This window comes from Engystomops pustulosus, chromosome 4 (genome assembly GCF_040894005.1).
Source record: "Engystomops pustulosus chromosome 4, aEngPut4.maternal, whole genome shotgun sequence".
Taxonomy (NCBI): domain Eukaryota; kingdom Metazoa; phylum Chordata; class Amphibia; order Anura; family Leptodactylidae; genus Engystomops; species Engystomops pustulosus.
In genome coordinates, this window is record NC_092414.1 from 77,322,610 (window position 1) to 77,336,447 (window position 13,838).

A 13,838-nucleotide genomic window follows, 5' to 3' on the forward strand; every position below is an offset into this window, starting at 1 on the left:
AACCACTCATCCCTCCTCCTCTCCAGCATGCCTGACTTGTGAACGTACCCGTATAGGCCTTCTTTCCACAATGGTAGGTAAACATCCTGTTCTTGTCTTTATGTTTAGTAACGTTTTTCTTTTCTGAACTGACAATTACCAGAAGCAGAACATTAGGTTCTTGGACCAAAAATCTGTAATGAGACCCCCACCTATAATGTGCCATTTTTGTTACTAGTATCTTCGTATGTGACCTCAGGACCAGTACCAACTTCTTCTCTTGCTTCCCCAATAGTTATGGCCATGCATATTGCAATCTGCACAAAAATTCCAATACCTTTCAACTATTTTATGTTATAATTAATCCCGTTGTTAATCCATATCCTTAAAATAAAGCTCTTAGTTTGGCGGGGTTCAAGTGTACACCCACCAGGAGCTCAGGGGTAACCTGACCTTTGTCTCACATCCACAGTGAATTAAGAGGTGGCTGAACATATGTTGCTCTCTATATAACTGTCTCAACCCGTAGTTGGTTATCTCTGGAACATTAATGGAGATTTTGAATGTGTGCTCTCTACAGCAACAAAATGGGTTAGTGGATGTGTAACCCCCATCTGGATATGCCAAAATCCCACTTGGGAATACAACATGGAAGTAGCATAATTAAATTCTGTCTTACTGCAGCAGCCACTATTTGGAGTCTAGAAACTTACTGCAAACTCTTTTAATATAGAGATCTATGTATCCAGTAGGCCTTATAGCTCCCACTAGTGATGGCTGCATCTGGCTGCAATTTTTTATTTATATTATTCAGGTCAAAGAAGAAAATTTGGGGCTCTATGTCAGATCAGCTTCATGCCAATAAAGATATTTTGTAAAATTCATCAACAATGTCATGCAGTGAAAGAAACGCCAGTGTGCATGTGTGACCAGCACTCCATTCATATCTCTAAGGCCCCTTTCACATTTGCGTTTTTCACGCGCGTTTTCTGCGCCTGCTTTTGATGCGCAGAACTTGCATTGCATTCTGACCCATTGTAATCAATGGGCTTTTTCACACTTGCATTTTTTTTCACGCACACATGCGTGTTTTTTTAAACGCGCGTTTAAATCTCGACATGCTCTACTTTTGCAAGTCACGCGCGTAAAAAACGCACCATACAAGTCTATGGAGACGCATCAAAAACACATTGCACTCTGAGACACATGCAAGTGCAATGCGTTTTTCACGCATCAATTGCCATAGAAAAGATAGAGCTCAGCCCTGAGTCCATTTCACGCGCATTGAAATTGCATTGAAAACGCGCATGAAAAACTGAGACACTAAACAAACTCTGACTGAAAACTGATTGCACTCTGATGCAAAATGCGCGTTTTTCACTGACCAAACCCTGATCGCACCCTGATCAAACTCTGACGTGATCTACAACACAGGGCCTAAGGGGTTTAGTTAAACCCCATGTGTGTTTGCTGGACTGACAGACCCAAATGCTAAGCAACAGGAGATTTCTGCCTGTTATAGTTGAGCAAGATTCTTTCTGTGCTGAAAACTAGAGTTAGGTGTGTTTGGCAAATTAGCAGCGGAATTGTTGTACACAGTTACTCCATATAAGGCTGCCTATTCACATTCTATCTATGTCAGCCAAAGCCTTCAGCTTTGCAGGTCTTGACTAATGTTTAATAAGTATAATGTTTTCTTAATTTTCCAAGCAGTACATTTTGGAGGATAGAAGGGTGTGCTGGATTTATCATGTCCGATCCATTATTCCTGTAGGAAAGAAGCTGTTACCAGATGAACCAAGTTTCCTTTACTAACTGAAAACACTTCTGTGTATCTTCTATGTGTATGAAGTTACATGTAGGTGAATTGGAATTCCATGGCATATAACATCACATGTAGATCAATCTATCATGATATCATGTGGATAAAACAGCTATTACATAACCTACACGCAGCAGGTAGATGTATCAGCTTCCATACACATGACCTGTAGATTAATCTGCTACTGTAGATATGACATTTAGCTCATGTCAATATCCCAAGTTTAGTAGTTGAAAGTCTCATTATCAACATATGTCAATTTAAATGTACATATGAAGATGCAGAATTTTGAAACGGGTGTCAATAGTCTTCTTGGTCTTGTCCTTATCAATAAAACTTTTAGTATGTAGACTAGGAATGATAAGATTATACTATGGATATTCAGATAATACAATACAGACCATTTTTCTGAGTCTTCTCAGATGGAACTGTATTTAACTTTGACACACATTTTGGAGGAAAATACAGAATATCAAGTTGTCAAGTCTCCACAGGTCTTTATATGTCTAAGGTATATATGCTTTATATATCCTACTATATATATATATATATATATATATATATATATATATATATATATATTATAATATATATACATATATAAATATTTACAATATATAAATATTTATATATTATATATATTTATATATATCCATATAAATAGGTCTTAGAATATAGAACCTTGTGATTAAGCAAACCAGAATAAAGCAGTATTATTAGTAAAATGTTGAAGCATACAGTAATTTTAACAATGGAGCAACAAATACAACTTCATGTTATCTTATGATTTAAACTACTGGTTGGGACAGTCAGCGATGCTCTGCATGGAAAGACATAAGCTTCATATGACAGGACCATATGAAAGCTTACCTTAGGTGACAATACACATTCAATAATCCTTATTGTGCAACTAAGGGAGAGAGAAAGAGAAGTAATGAACATTCAGAAGCCAATAAATAACATAGATGAATGGAGCTGGATGTGATGTCATGAGAGCTTAGTAAGTGTGGTCAAAGCAAATGAAATATGGAACCCAATAATATTTTAACAATTAATAACTTATCATATTAATGCACACATACGCTTCAATAGTAGGCACTTAACCAGGTTAACCTTTCTGGAAAGGTGAGTTTCATATATATGCATCTATATATAGAAACAGACACATAATTATATACATATATATTAGGCCACTAATATATATGTATATTTTAAGCATATAAAGAGATATATGCCATCCTTTTCAGAATTAGGGTTAATTTACAAACATTGGGCAAACCTACATTTAAATAACCAGGGACTAGCTGCCACTAAAATGTATTATTGGTCAACGTTATTAAAGGCAGCTACAAGGCAAGTCGTAAATAAAATCTTTATTAATGGATTTTCTTCTGAAATCCAGCTAGCATATAATATGATTGATCAATTTAAATATTTGTAATATTTGACATAATACGCCTCATGTAACAAAAGACAAGATGATTACAGTAACCAACCTGTGTTTAGACTCAGCTTGGTTGCTATGAACATTGATGCTTCTCAACCAGTCTATGATACATGAGCTCTAGTATATAACATCCCAAATTTTGAATATAGCATTTTAACATTATTATTAGCAGATATTTTGTGCTCATATATGCTTTATATATTAAGAATTATACCAAGTGTTATTAAAATTGTTCATGGTAAAATGATATATGAGCATGTTTTACCATGAAACATGATTTGCAATCTGGTCTCAGATTACAAATACCAGTTTTACATGCAAGATGTGATTTAACATGAGCAAAGATTATTCCATTGTGAGGTATCACTGAATGTAATATTTGTGTCATAAACCTGCTTCTGTTTCCACAAGTCGAATGGTTCTCCGCCTATTGACCCTGTAGAATTAGAACATGTCAAATGATATATGGATTTTTTCAGTAGTTTCCCACTAGCATGTCATTTACTAGATAATTTATATCATTTGGATCACTCCACTTCCTCTTACAGTGGAATTCTTACCAATGCATTATCAAAAGCATGAATGGAATTGTTTGTTGATTGGTTCTATGTCTAGATAATACATCATGTTTACAACTGATGTATCATGTCTGCCATGGACCCTAAAAAGAATCAAAATGTTTGGAGCCTTAATTTAATGCAGCATCAGGGTCCTTCTACTATAACATCATATTTGGTAATGTAAGTGAGTACAGGCAGTCCCTGACTTAAGGATGACCCCTAAAGCTCTCTGGATGCTTTACTTTATTCCCAGGCTGCAATGATCAGCTGTAAGGCATCTGTAATGAAGCTTTATTGATAAACTTTGTTCCCATGACAACACCTATTCTGACTGACATACAAATTTAACTTAAGTACAAACCTAAAGAACCCATCTTGTACGTAACCCGGGGACTGGGGACTTATATTATAATACTATTAAGGGGAAAGAAAATAAATACTACCATACAGATGAATGACAAGTCAAGATTCATAAACAAATCAACTAATATATATCCATACATACATCTAGAATACGTTCCCAGTCTTACCTGTTAAAAAGGAAGACATTGACCATCATTAACTAGATGTCACTCAATTGTATATCCTTCAAACATTGTCAAAGGACTGTGCTCAGTTTTCTTTCATATCAGAAGATCTATGCACCACAAATTTTGTTGCACCTTTATTTTATAGGAAGTGCGTTTGTTATATACAGTAAAACTATACAGTATGAATTAACAATATTTGGGAAAGCTTCCGCTGCTTTCTAGATCAACAATACAAAGACAGGCATATGTAGATATGACAGTGGCCAACAGGAAATGAGTAATGTGATATGAAGGCATACTAGCTCCTTAAAGGATTATTCACATCTTTACTATTCATGATATATTCAAAATATGCCTTGAAAAGATGCTCACCTATGTCAGGAACCTATCAACTTCTTGAAGCTGGGATAAATTTAGAGAGAGCCTAGCATGAGTGGCCACTCTCCATTCAGCTCAATAACAATTCTCGGCTCTTGTCGGCACTCCCATACAATTGAATGGAGTATAGCCGGGCATGCGTGGCATTTTTTCCATTAAGTCAGCTCACCTCCATTCCCCAGATAGGCGTGGGTTCAAGATGTGGTACCCGCATCTATCATCTATTCATGACATATCCTGTGGATATGTCATAAATAGTTAAGTCTGGCACCTTTAATGACCAGACTTGAAAAGGCCTTAATGACTGAACAATATTTAGGTTCTTTTATAAGTGTTCAGCAGTTCTAATTTTTTAATAGGTAGATAGGGATATTTAATAATTAAATATTTTACTTGGATTTATTTTCTATTTTTAGTTTTGTTTGGGCTTAACAAAGAGATATGCACAGCAGGCAAACTTTCACTTGATAAAGGTTGCCTGCAGCCCTTGCCCCCCCCCCCCCTTACCCACGCCTCTGGCATGTATCTAGCAAAAAGGGGCAAATAGTTGCAATTTTTGGCTATTTGCTATTATTTAAGGACCTCTGCACCAGTTTTCTGGTACAGAAACCCTCATAAATCTCCCTGTGTTTGTATTTGTTTTACATGAGGGTTTTTTTTTAAACAAAATATACCCTAGATGAGATCATAAAAAACCCTTGGGAGATTTATAATTTATATTTTTAGTTTTTTTTTTTAAATAGAGCCACTGTAACTTGGGGATCTGCAAGAGGAATCTACAGAGGAAACATCTATTGGTGCTATCCACAGGGCTACACTGGGTCTGAGTACCACATTCACTACATAGTGTTTGATCAGAGCTATATAGTGAGTACAAAAGAAGACAGACAAGTTAATAAACCACCTCCTAATTCTCCTAAGGGTCGGGAGACCCAACCTGTTCTGTGATCTGTGCTGGAGCAGGAGAAAATTGCACAGATGCCTAAAAATGTTGAGTAGGACATGAGTAAGGTGGACACAGGTACAAGAAACATCTTACCTTTCACTTCAAGTTTGCAGTCAACCTCAGCCTCACCAAGATCATTGACTGCCTTGCAGGTATATGTCCCACCATCATATGGGCTTGGCTTTCGTATCTCCAGTGTGCATACACTTTGGTTGCTAAACATTCGGTATCTGGGGTCATTCATTATAACCACTTTATTTTTCATCCATGTAATTTTAGGCTGCATGTAAGGCATGTAGATACACAAATGAGACATGTAATGAAGGAACATAGGAAGTCTGTGGCTATGGTGGAATTAAATGGTTTCTTAAGAAAAATATATAGGTAGTCTAAATCTTAATTTGAGATGATATGTATGGAATGATATTATAATTATATGTGTCAAAAATGATTGGCATGTATATTAAAAAAGCAGGACCTGCAACATTCCTCTTATAAGAAAACCTGTAGCACTGGATTTTGACATGTTAGAAGATAAGGTGATGTTCTTCCAGCAGTTACATAAAGCACTTTGATGTGAGATATTTGTGGTATTAAAAGTATATGGTGTTCATAGGGGAAACATTTTGTATGTATGTAGAGAAGGTGGCAAGAAAATGGATGACAGTCTCTCAAACAGACAGAATAGAGACTGGAATCATACTATATCTTATTTCTGTCACCTATTTTCTATGGATATAGCATAAATGTCTATGATGGAAATTAAGGTCCAAGACATTGGGGCAGATTTATTAAAGTGTTGGTGAATAGACTAATGCAGAGTTAGACTCCACAGTCTTATTCTGTTCCAGAAATATCATGCTGGAAGATGTATCTGGAGTAGTTTAGAACTGTGAAGTCTACTCTATTCCAGCTATTAGTTGGTCTAGTTTACATTTTATGCTCTGTGCGGCTATTGCCGGCTATGGGGGATGTATGTACAGCAGAAAGCTTGCTCCCCCTACCTTTAGACTGAAGGCCCCTTCCCCTTCTGGCGCCAGGTCTAGACCACACCCCTTTTTTGGTCAAACATGTTTACTTAAATGTGCTTAAAAATGTGTTACCTGATATGTTGGTCACACATGTATGTGTGACTACATTAAACAAAGAATAACATATATTATATGAAAGCTATTTTGTCATTTACCTTTGGGTTTCCCCGTACACTGCAGTTGAGTGTAGCATTGTATCCAGCAATGGCTACTGTATTGATTAAGGGGTGGGTAAATTGTGGTGCTTCTGTAAAGTCAAAGTCTGTGTACTCAGGACGCTTATAAGGTTTACCTAATAAAGAAAGGAAACTAATAAAAATCCACAACATTTTTTAAAAGATACAGGCTTAATATTACGAGGCCAGCAACGCTAGGAAGGCAGATTGCTGTGAAGTAAGTAACTTTTTAAACGGCCGCTAACTTTCCAACAAACTTTTTATCATTTTATAGTATTGTACAAAAATACTGAGAAACTGTACGTTAGCAGAGAAAATGGTTTCTTTTTTTAAATTCTCCAGCTGTTTTCAATCTCCCTACTTCCATAAATTGACATGACCTGACACACTAAATAATGGAGGATGTGCACCGTTATATACATATTATATTGGACATTGAACAGCATAACATGTATATAAAAGTTCACATATTCCACATTAAACAACATGAATCGGCATCTCAGATAAGAAATCTGAGGGATGGGACAGCAGAACGGAGGGACTAAGGATCTTTCATCTCTAATGCATTTTATTTAAATGCAAAATGCCAACATGGCATTTTAAGCAGTAACATGTTGCTACCTGTTTTGTTACGGCTTTTAATTGTATCGACCTCCTGAGGACACCAATACATTTGAAAGAGAAGAAATTCAGATTATTATTGTAGCTTCCTTCTAGGGCAGGAGTGGCGAACCTATGTCACGGGTGCCAGAGGCGGCACTCTGAGACCTTTCTGTGGGCACCAAGGCCAACACCCCAGAATGAAGTTCACCAGACAGGACTCAAAGAATCTTCCTGCAGAACCTTCCTACAATGATAGATGAATTTGCCCTCCTCCTTTCAACTGTGTTGGTGTCCTTGGGAGGCTTAAGGATTGAAAGTTGTCAAAGAACAAGGAGAAATACATTACTGCTTAAATTGCTGCGCTGGCACTCTGCAATAAATAAGTGGCTTTTGGTTAAAGTTTGGGCACTGAGGCTCTAAAAGGATCACCATCACTGTTCTAGGGTCTCCTGAACAAGAAGAATTGCAAGTTCCAGAGCAGGAGCTCCCAGGCACCTCCTTACTCCTCCTGTTGTTTCAGACAGATAGGGATGTGTAGCTTTAATAGCACTGATCACAGCACATCCTGGGTGGTCAGGGACTAAAGGAGAAGATTTGAGTCCTGCCTGGAAACTCTGTGTTGGGCTGATGGCCTGGGTGCCCACAGAGATTGAACTGCATAAATGTTATACTGTGAACTGCATAAAGGTTTTAATTAAGAATAGAAGCGGCAAAACAGCTGTTTTATTCTGTAGGGTTGCAGGAAAAAGTTAATATATTTCAATAATCATGGTATGCCCATGTCAGATAACAAAAAAGTTATGTCTTTTAGAATTTGAGCAGGATAAAAACATAAAAAAGGCCTGTGTCCTGAATGTCTTGATGGCCATTTTAGGCCGTATCCTTAAGGAGTTAAAGGCTAACAAAGAGGATATAATAAAATAAAGAGAATAACCAAATGTCTAACCTTCCTTCTCAATGAGTGCACTGTTTGGTGTCTTTGTTGCTGTCTCGCTGAGGCCACACATATTTTCAGAGAATACTCGGAAGTAGTATTCATTTCCTATCACAAGTTCAGAAATGGTGGCACTTGTTCTGTGGTAGTGTTCCAGAACTGTAAACCATTCCTGAAAATACATGTTTCCATAGTATAACATGACATTCAGTTAAAAATACAGTCCTAGAAATGTAAAGTTGGAATTCTCTATATATATATCGAATATCAATCTCCTCAATCTTCTGTATGTGACATTTAGGGTTATACTATTAAATGCATGTTATCAGAATACATTAAGTTTTAAAGTGATATGCAATTATATATTACATTTATCATAGGATAACAAACCATTGTTTTCTTATCAGCCTTCTGAATAGTGTATCCTGTAATAGCAGCATTGCCATTATCCGTTGGTGGCTTCCACTCTAATGCAACATTTCCCCCCCAGACGTCTTCAATTACTACTGATTCTGGGGGTCCAGGTCGATCTAGATAAATCAACAGATAAAGTTTTATTGACTTAAAATGTTTTTTAAAAGTATTGTACTTTGTCATCACCTCTGCCGTCAAAATCGTAACCTTAAACTTTAAATCTAATGTAGGCTACTGGGGCATGGAAGGATGGCATAACAACAGAAGCAAAACAAGGACGCACATGTTGGAGGGACAGCAGAGGCTATTGGGGCATGGAGTAGCCTTTTCTCGCACAGAACGGAGAGGCTACTCCATGTTTCAGTCGCCACTGCCAGGAAATAGCATATTAGTTAGGTAAAGTGTAGATAAGGTTAGAAAGTTATATAAGATCTGGGAAAGATAGTTTAGGGCAAAAAAAAAAAAGGCGCAAAAAATGACACCACCCACAGCTCTGTATACCAAAGTATACAAAAGTTATTAGCGCCAGAAGACGGCAAGAATTTTTTTTTTGTAGAGGAGGTTTTAATGTTTGTAAATGTATGAAAACATAATTATGTCATTTAGGGTTCTCAGTGAAAGCTATTAAATCCAAACCCACAAGAAAATGGTGCAAATGCGTTTTTCATCATTTTCACTGCATTCAGATTTTTTTTCCTGCTTTTACACGGCATGAAATTTTAAAGACCATCACTATGAATTGCAATTTGTTACGCAGAAGACAAGTCCATGTACAGCTATTTATATGGAAAAATAAAAAAGTTATAGATTTTTGAAGGTGGGGAGTGAAAAATGAAAATGCAAACATTAAAAAAGGCCTGGTCGTTAAAGGGTTAATCTGCAGGGCTATGGCTTTGTAATGGTGAGTCTCAATGACACCAACATACTATTTTCAAGAGACCTCACGATCATCATACAATGTATTCTGAAATTCTTGTAGTCTGTAATATATAGCATAATTCTGTGGATAAGAATAATACATACCAACAATCTGGATGTAAATTGATGCCTTATCTTGAAGGTTTTCAACTTTCACTTTCAAATCATATTTTCCAGAATGACTTCTCTCTGCTTTCCGGATGAAGAGGATAGTATCACATTCACTGTTGCGAATACTTATTTGTGTCTTGTCCACATGTGATCCATTTTTCTTCCAAGATACTTTTGGTCTGGGTTTACCCTATAAATAAGTTAGAAATATATGTTACCTCTCTGAACAATGCAATGTCGCTAATCATCTATTGCATGGTAAAGTAAAGGTAAGTTGAGGCACAATGAAGCCTACTATGACTCGGTTTTCTAAAGGCCCTAATATACCTGAATGGTGAACTTGTAGAAGGTCCTTTTTTAACCTTAGAGACCCCAGGCTCCTAAACTTTTATAGGAGACTGATGTTCAATCAAAGCTAACCTGACTTTGCAGTTTCGAGATGAAGTCTATTGATGGGAAACAAGAATTCAACCACAGTTCTTCTGGCTTAGGTACTGAATTATTTCTGGTCCCTATGACTTGAAGAGTACATGATTCTGATTCCAAAACACGTTGCCTCGTTCTTTCATTAAGATCCACTAATAAATTTAGATGTGTCAGTAGTGGGAACATCTCTGTCAACACCCAGATTTTCAAGATTCTTCTACAATTAAACATGTATAAACTATGGAAATATGATATAAAAAAGAACACATGAGGACATTCTAAAACCTTACCTGGAAAGGTATAACAAGGTTTACAGCCTCTCCAACCTTTCGGATGTAGGTTTGTTTTAGATGTCTCGGAAGACGAATCTTTGGAGGAACTAAGAGCAAATAATATATACACCATAACATTAGGGGAAGTTATTGTAAAGAAAATAATTTGTAAAGAAAAAGAAAAGAAATAAAGAAAATCTAGACTTTGCTCTGAGAAAATGCCTAGAATTGTCAAACTGTCCAAAAGGAGATCATTCTTTACATACACCTTTTACACATATTGAGATTATGGCAATCTATTTCAATACATCCTAAAATCAATACCATAGATGGGACATCCTCCACCAAGATTCCCCATTAAATAATAGATGCTTTCACTATGTCAAATTCAGCAAGACCAGGTATCATATGGTTTCCCATTCTTTTGAATGAGCACTGTCACTTGTTACATGGTCACGACCGGAAAATTGTGTGGCCCCTGGATGTTTTATATGCCAGACCTGCAATGATTTAATTCAGCACAGCTTATTAGTTCAGTGTTATTGATTTCTAGGAAGGGGACGCTAGCCAGAGTGTCATTTCAGCTTGATTTTGTTATCCATTTTGCTTTTATCTATTGGGCCTACTCACTTTTGACACCTAAACACAGAACTGTGCAGCTAACCATGTTTAGTACAGCACAATGCAGTATAATAACAGCTAAGACACTTGAGTGAATATAACCTTTGGTTGATGGAGTCTGCGCTTGTCTCAGTTTAGAAGCAACCCAAAAACCCTTACTATGAAATAAAAGCATTACATTACATGACAATTACCTATTACTTCCTTTACCAGGATTGGATTGGGGTGTATTCTGGGCTCACTGTGTCCAGCAGCATTAATTGCTTTTACTCTCACAAAGATCTTAGATCCAGTAGGGAGTCCTGTGATGGTAAGCCTTGTTTTATCAGTGAGTTCAGGATTGGCAACGATCCATTGTTCCGCTAATAAAGTGTATAAAAAGGAAAGATAATATAGTATTCAGGCTAATTCACATTGAAATAATTGACACCAAATCTAAATAACAATCATTGATTTCTATATTTTTAGTTTTCTACAATGATAAGTTTATAAAAAGTACATAAACTAAATATGGTAGACAACCTTGGCGTGACCTTTGAATTTGAAAGTGAAAATAAAATTTTAGTGCATAGAATGGGTTTAAATCCAATGCTGTCAAAATACCAACTCTTAATGTCTTTCTCCAGAACAAGTTTTTCAGAGGACCTAAGGCTGGATTAGACCCCATCATTAGCAGTAAAAACAGGCGGTCCCCTACTTAAGGACACCCAACTTACCGACAACCCACAGTTACAGACAGACCCCTCTGACCTCTAGTTAAGCTTTATGAATGCTTTACTATAGTCCCAGATTGCAATAATCAGCTGTAAGGGGCCAACATTTTTTTTGTCTGGATCTACAATTATAAAATATACAGGTTCGACTTACATATAAATTCAACTTAAGAACAAACCTCCGGACCCTATCTTGTACGTAACCCGGGGACTGCCTGTATATGAATTCTGCAAAGAGCTGTTAAACAGCCTAAGACCCTATGCACACAGCTGCATGGGGGCCAGTGATCCGGCCGCACAATTTTCAGCCAGATAGAGGGTTATGGCACCCAGTTAAAATGCAGTGAGCGCAGGGGGCCTTAGGCAGGAACTAGAAGAGTGGGAAAAAAACAGCTCACTGTATAAATGCTAGTGCTATCAAAAATGTAAAGTTATTACCCATATCAGCCTAAAAAAAAGATGAATGCTGGTTGTTAAACTTACCAGCCTAATTTTTAGAAAGTATAGAAAATTGCATGGGTGTTGGGTTTTAGTATTCTAATTTTATAGTAAATTTTATTGTAAATTCATTTACACTTTGAATAACTCTGCACATACATTTCATTATTTATCTTGTATTAATTCTAAGAATTAAAGTTAAGAGTTGTATTCACAATTTATGTACTGGTGGCTATAGGAAACAGTCAATAACCTTATTGTCAGCCACTGCCATCTACTTAGAATCTGCTTGGAATATTTGAGTCATAACAATGCATGTTAATGTTAGTATTATTTGGACATAAAATCTTTAATATTTTGCCAGTGTCTGTTATGCATCAAGTGGCACATGGATTAATGCAGCCAATCAGTGGCTAAGCTGTGATGTTCCATCAATGAGTATCAAAGTCAACACAGCTGTTGATTAACTGAGCAGTCTCGGGCCACTCACTTTATAACAGAGACTGAGAGCTTAACGTAAGCTCAAAGAAAAAACAGGTAAGTAAAGTTTATTATGTTATCTATATTTTATTTTTGCTATTCAAAAGCTTTCAAATACTTGGACAACCCTATTAAAAAGGTTGAAGATAAGCTTAGAGTATGTAACAAAAGGGGATGGAGAGGTAGCAGTGACACTGAGGTTCTAGTGACTGTATCACCCAGTCCTTCTCCCACACTCAAGAGACCGGTACCATTGCACATGGTATGTGGGATTCACACGACTGTAGGGGGACGTATGTACAGCCGCAAGCTTACAGCCGTACATACGTCCCCCATAGACAGGCAATGTCAGCACGGAGTGATATGGTGCCACACGTTCCGCTCTGTCCTATCTTTCTCTGTGTTACAGGCCATACGTAATACATTGCAATGGAGAGGGGAAGGGTCACCCCTTCACCTCTCTATTGTGGCTAACATATGCCTGCCCGGCCGTAGCCGGCTGCCTTCTCAGTCTGTCAACTATACATCTTTTTATTTTAATTCAATCATGTAATTTTCTATCACCCAATAGAACCACCGTTTTCTGAAAACACAGGCCTGAAATGAAGACTGAAGAAGTTTCATCTGTAAGTTTATCCTCTTCTCGTTGTCTTCAATGATCGTTTTCTCATAAACTTCTTGATCTTCAGTATGACTTCCTAGATTTTGACTGTAAATGAATTGGTGCGCCAAAAAACATAGGATCATGGCACCCGGAACATATAGTTGTAAGTAACTGCATATAGGATTACACAGCTAAAGCATTGATTTTCCTGAGTAATCTTCTGAATAGTCTTCCATAATGTCGTCTTCTATCTTCCACATTGTGTTATGTGACTTCATGTTGTGTCATCCAAGCTTAGGAGTGATTGACTTGTATGTATAAAGCAGAGACAGGAGAAAGCAAAGCACATGGTGGCTCAAAGCAATGACAGAAATGAATGATATTGTATGAGATGATGGAGCAACCGTCTTGAAGAAAAGCTTTTACTGGGTCACA

At 37.0% G+C, this 13,838-nt stretch overlaps 1 protein-coding gene across 20 annotated transcripts in view; it reads right to left on the reverse strand.

The window, feature by feature from the left end:
- Nucleotides 1–13,838, reverse strand: part of MYBPC1 (myosin binding protein C1) — an 81,487-nt gene that overhangs the window by 933 nt on the left and 66,716 nt on the right. For 18 of the 20 annotated variants that reach the window (XM_072146415.1, XM_072146413.1, XM_072146408.1 and 15 more), the window contains 7 exons: nucleotides 11,363–11,530; nucleotides 10,566–10,654; nucleotides 9,844–10,039; nucleotides 8,797–8,936; nucleotides 8,419–8,578; nucleotides 6,849–6,985; nucleotides 5,756–5,942 (listed from right to left, as the gene is read on the reverse strand). In XM_072146415.1, coding sequence (XP_072002516.1) covers nucleotides 5,756–5,942; nucleotides 6,849–6,985; nucleotides 8,419–8,578; nucleotides 8,797–8,936; nucleotides 9,844–10,039; nucleotides 10,566–10,654; nucleotides 11,363–11,530 — 1,077 coding nt within the window. Of the gene's footprint in view, nucleotides 1–2,671; nucleotides 2,712–3,640; nucleotides 3,685–5,755; nucleotides 5,943–6,848; nucleotides 6,986–8,418; nucleotides 8,579–8,796; nucleotides 8,937–9,843; nucleotides 10,040–10,565; nucleotides 10,655–11,362; nucleotides 11,531–13,838 lie in introns of all 20 variants that reach the window. The other 2 variants (XM_072146400.1, XM_072146409.1) reach the window with 2 other exon arrangements.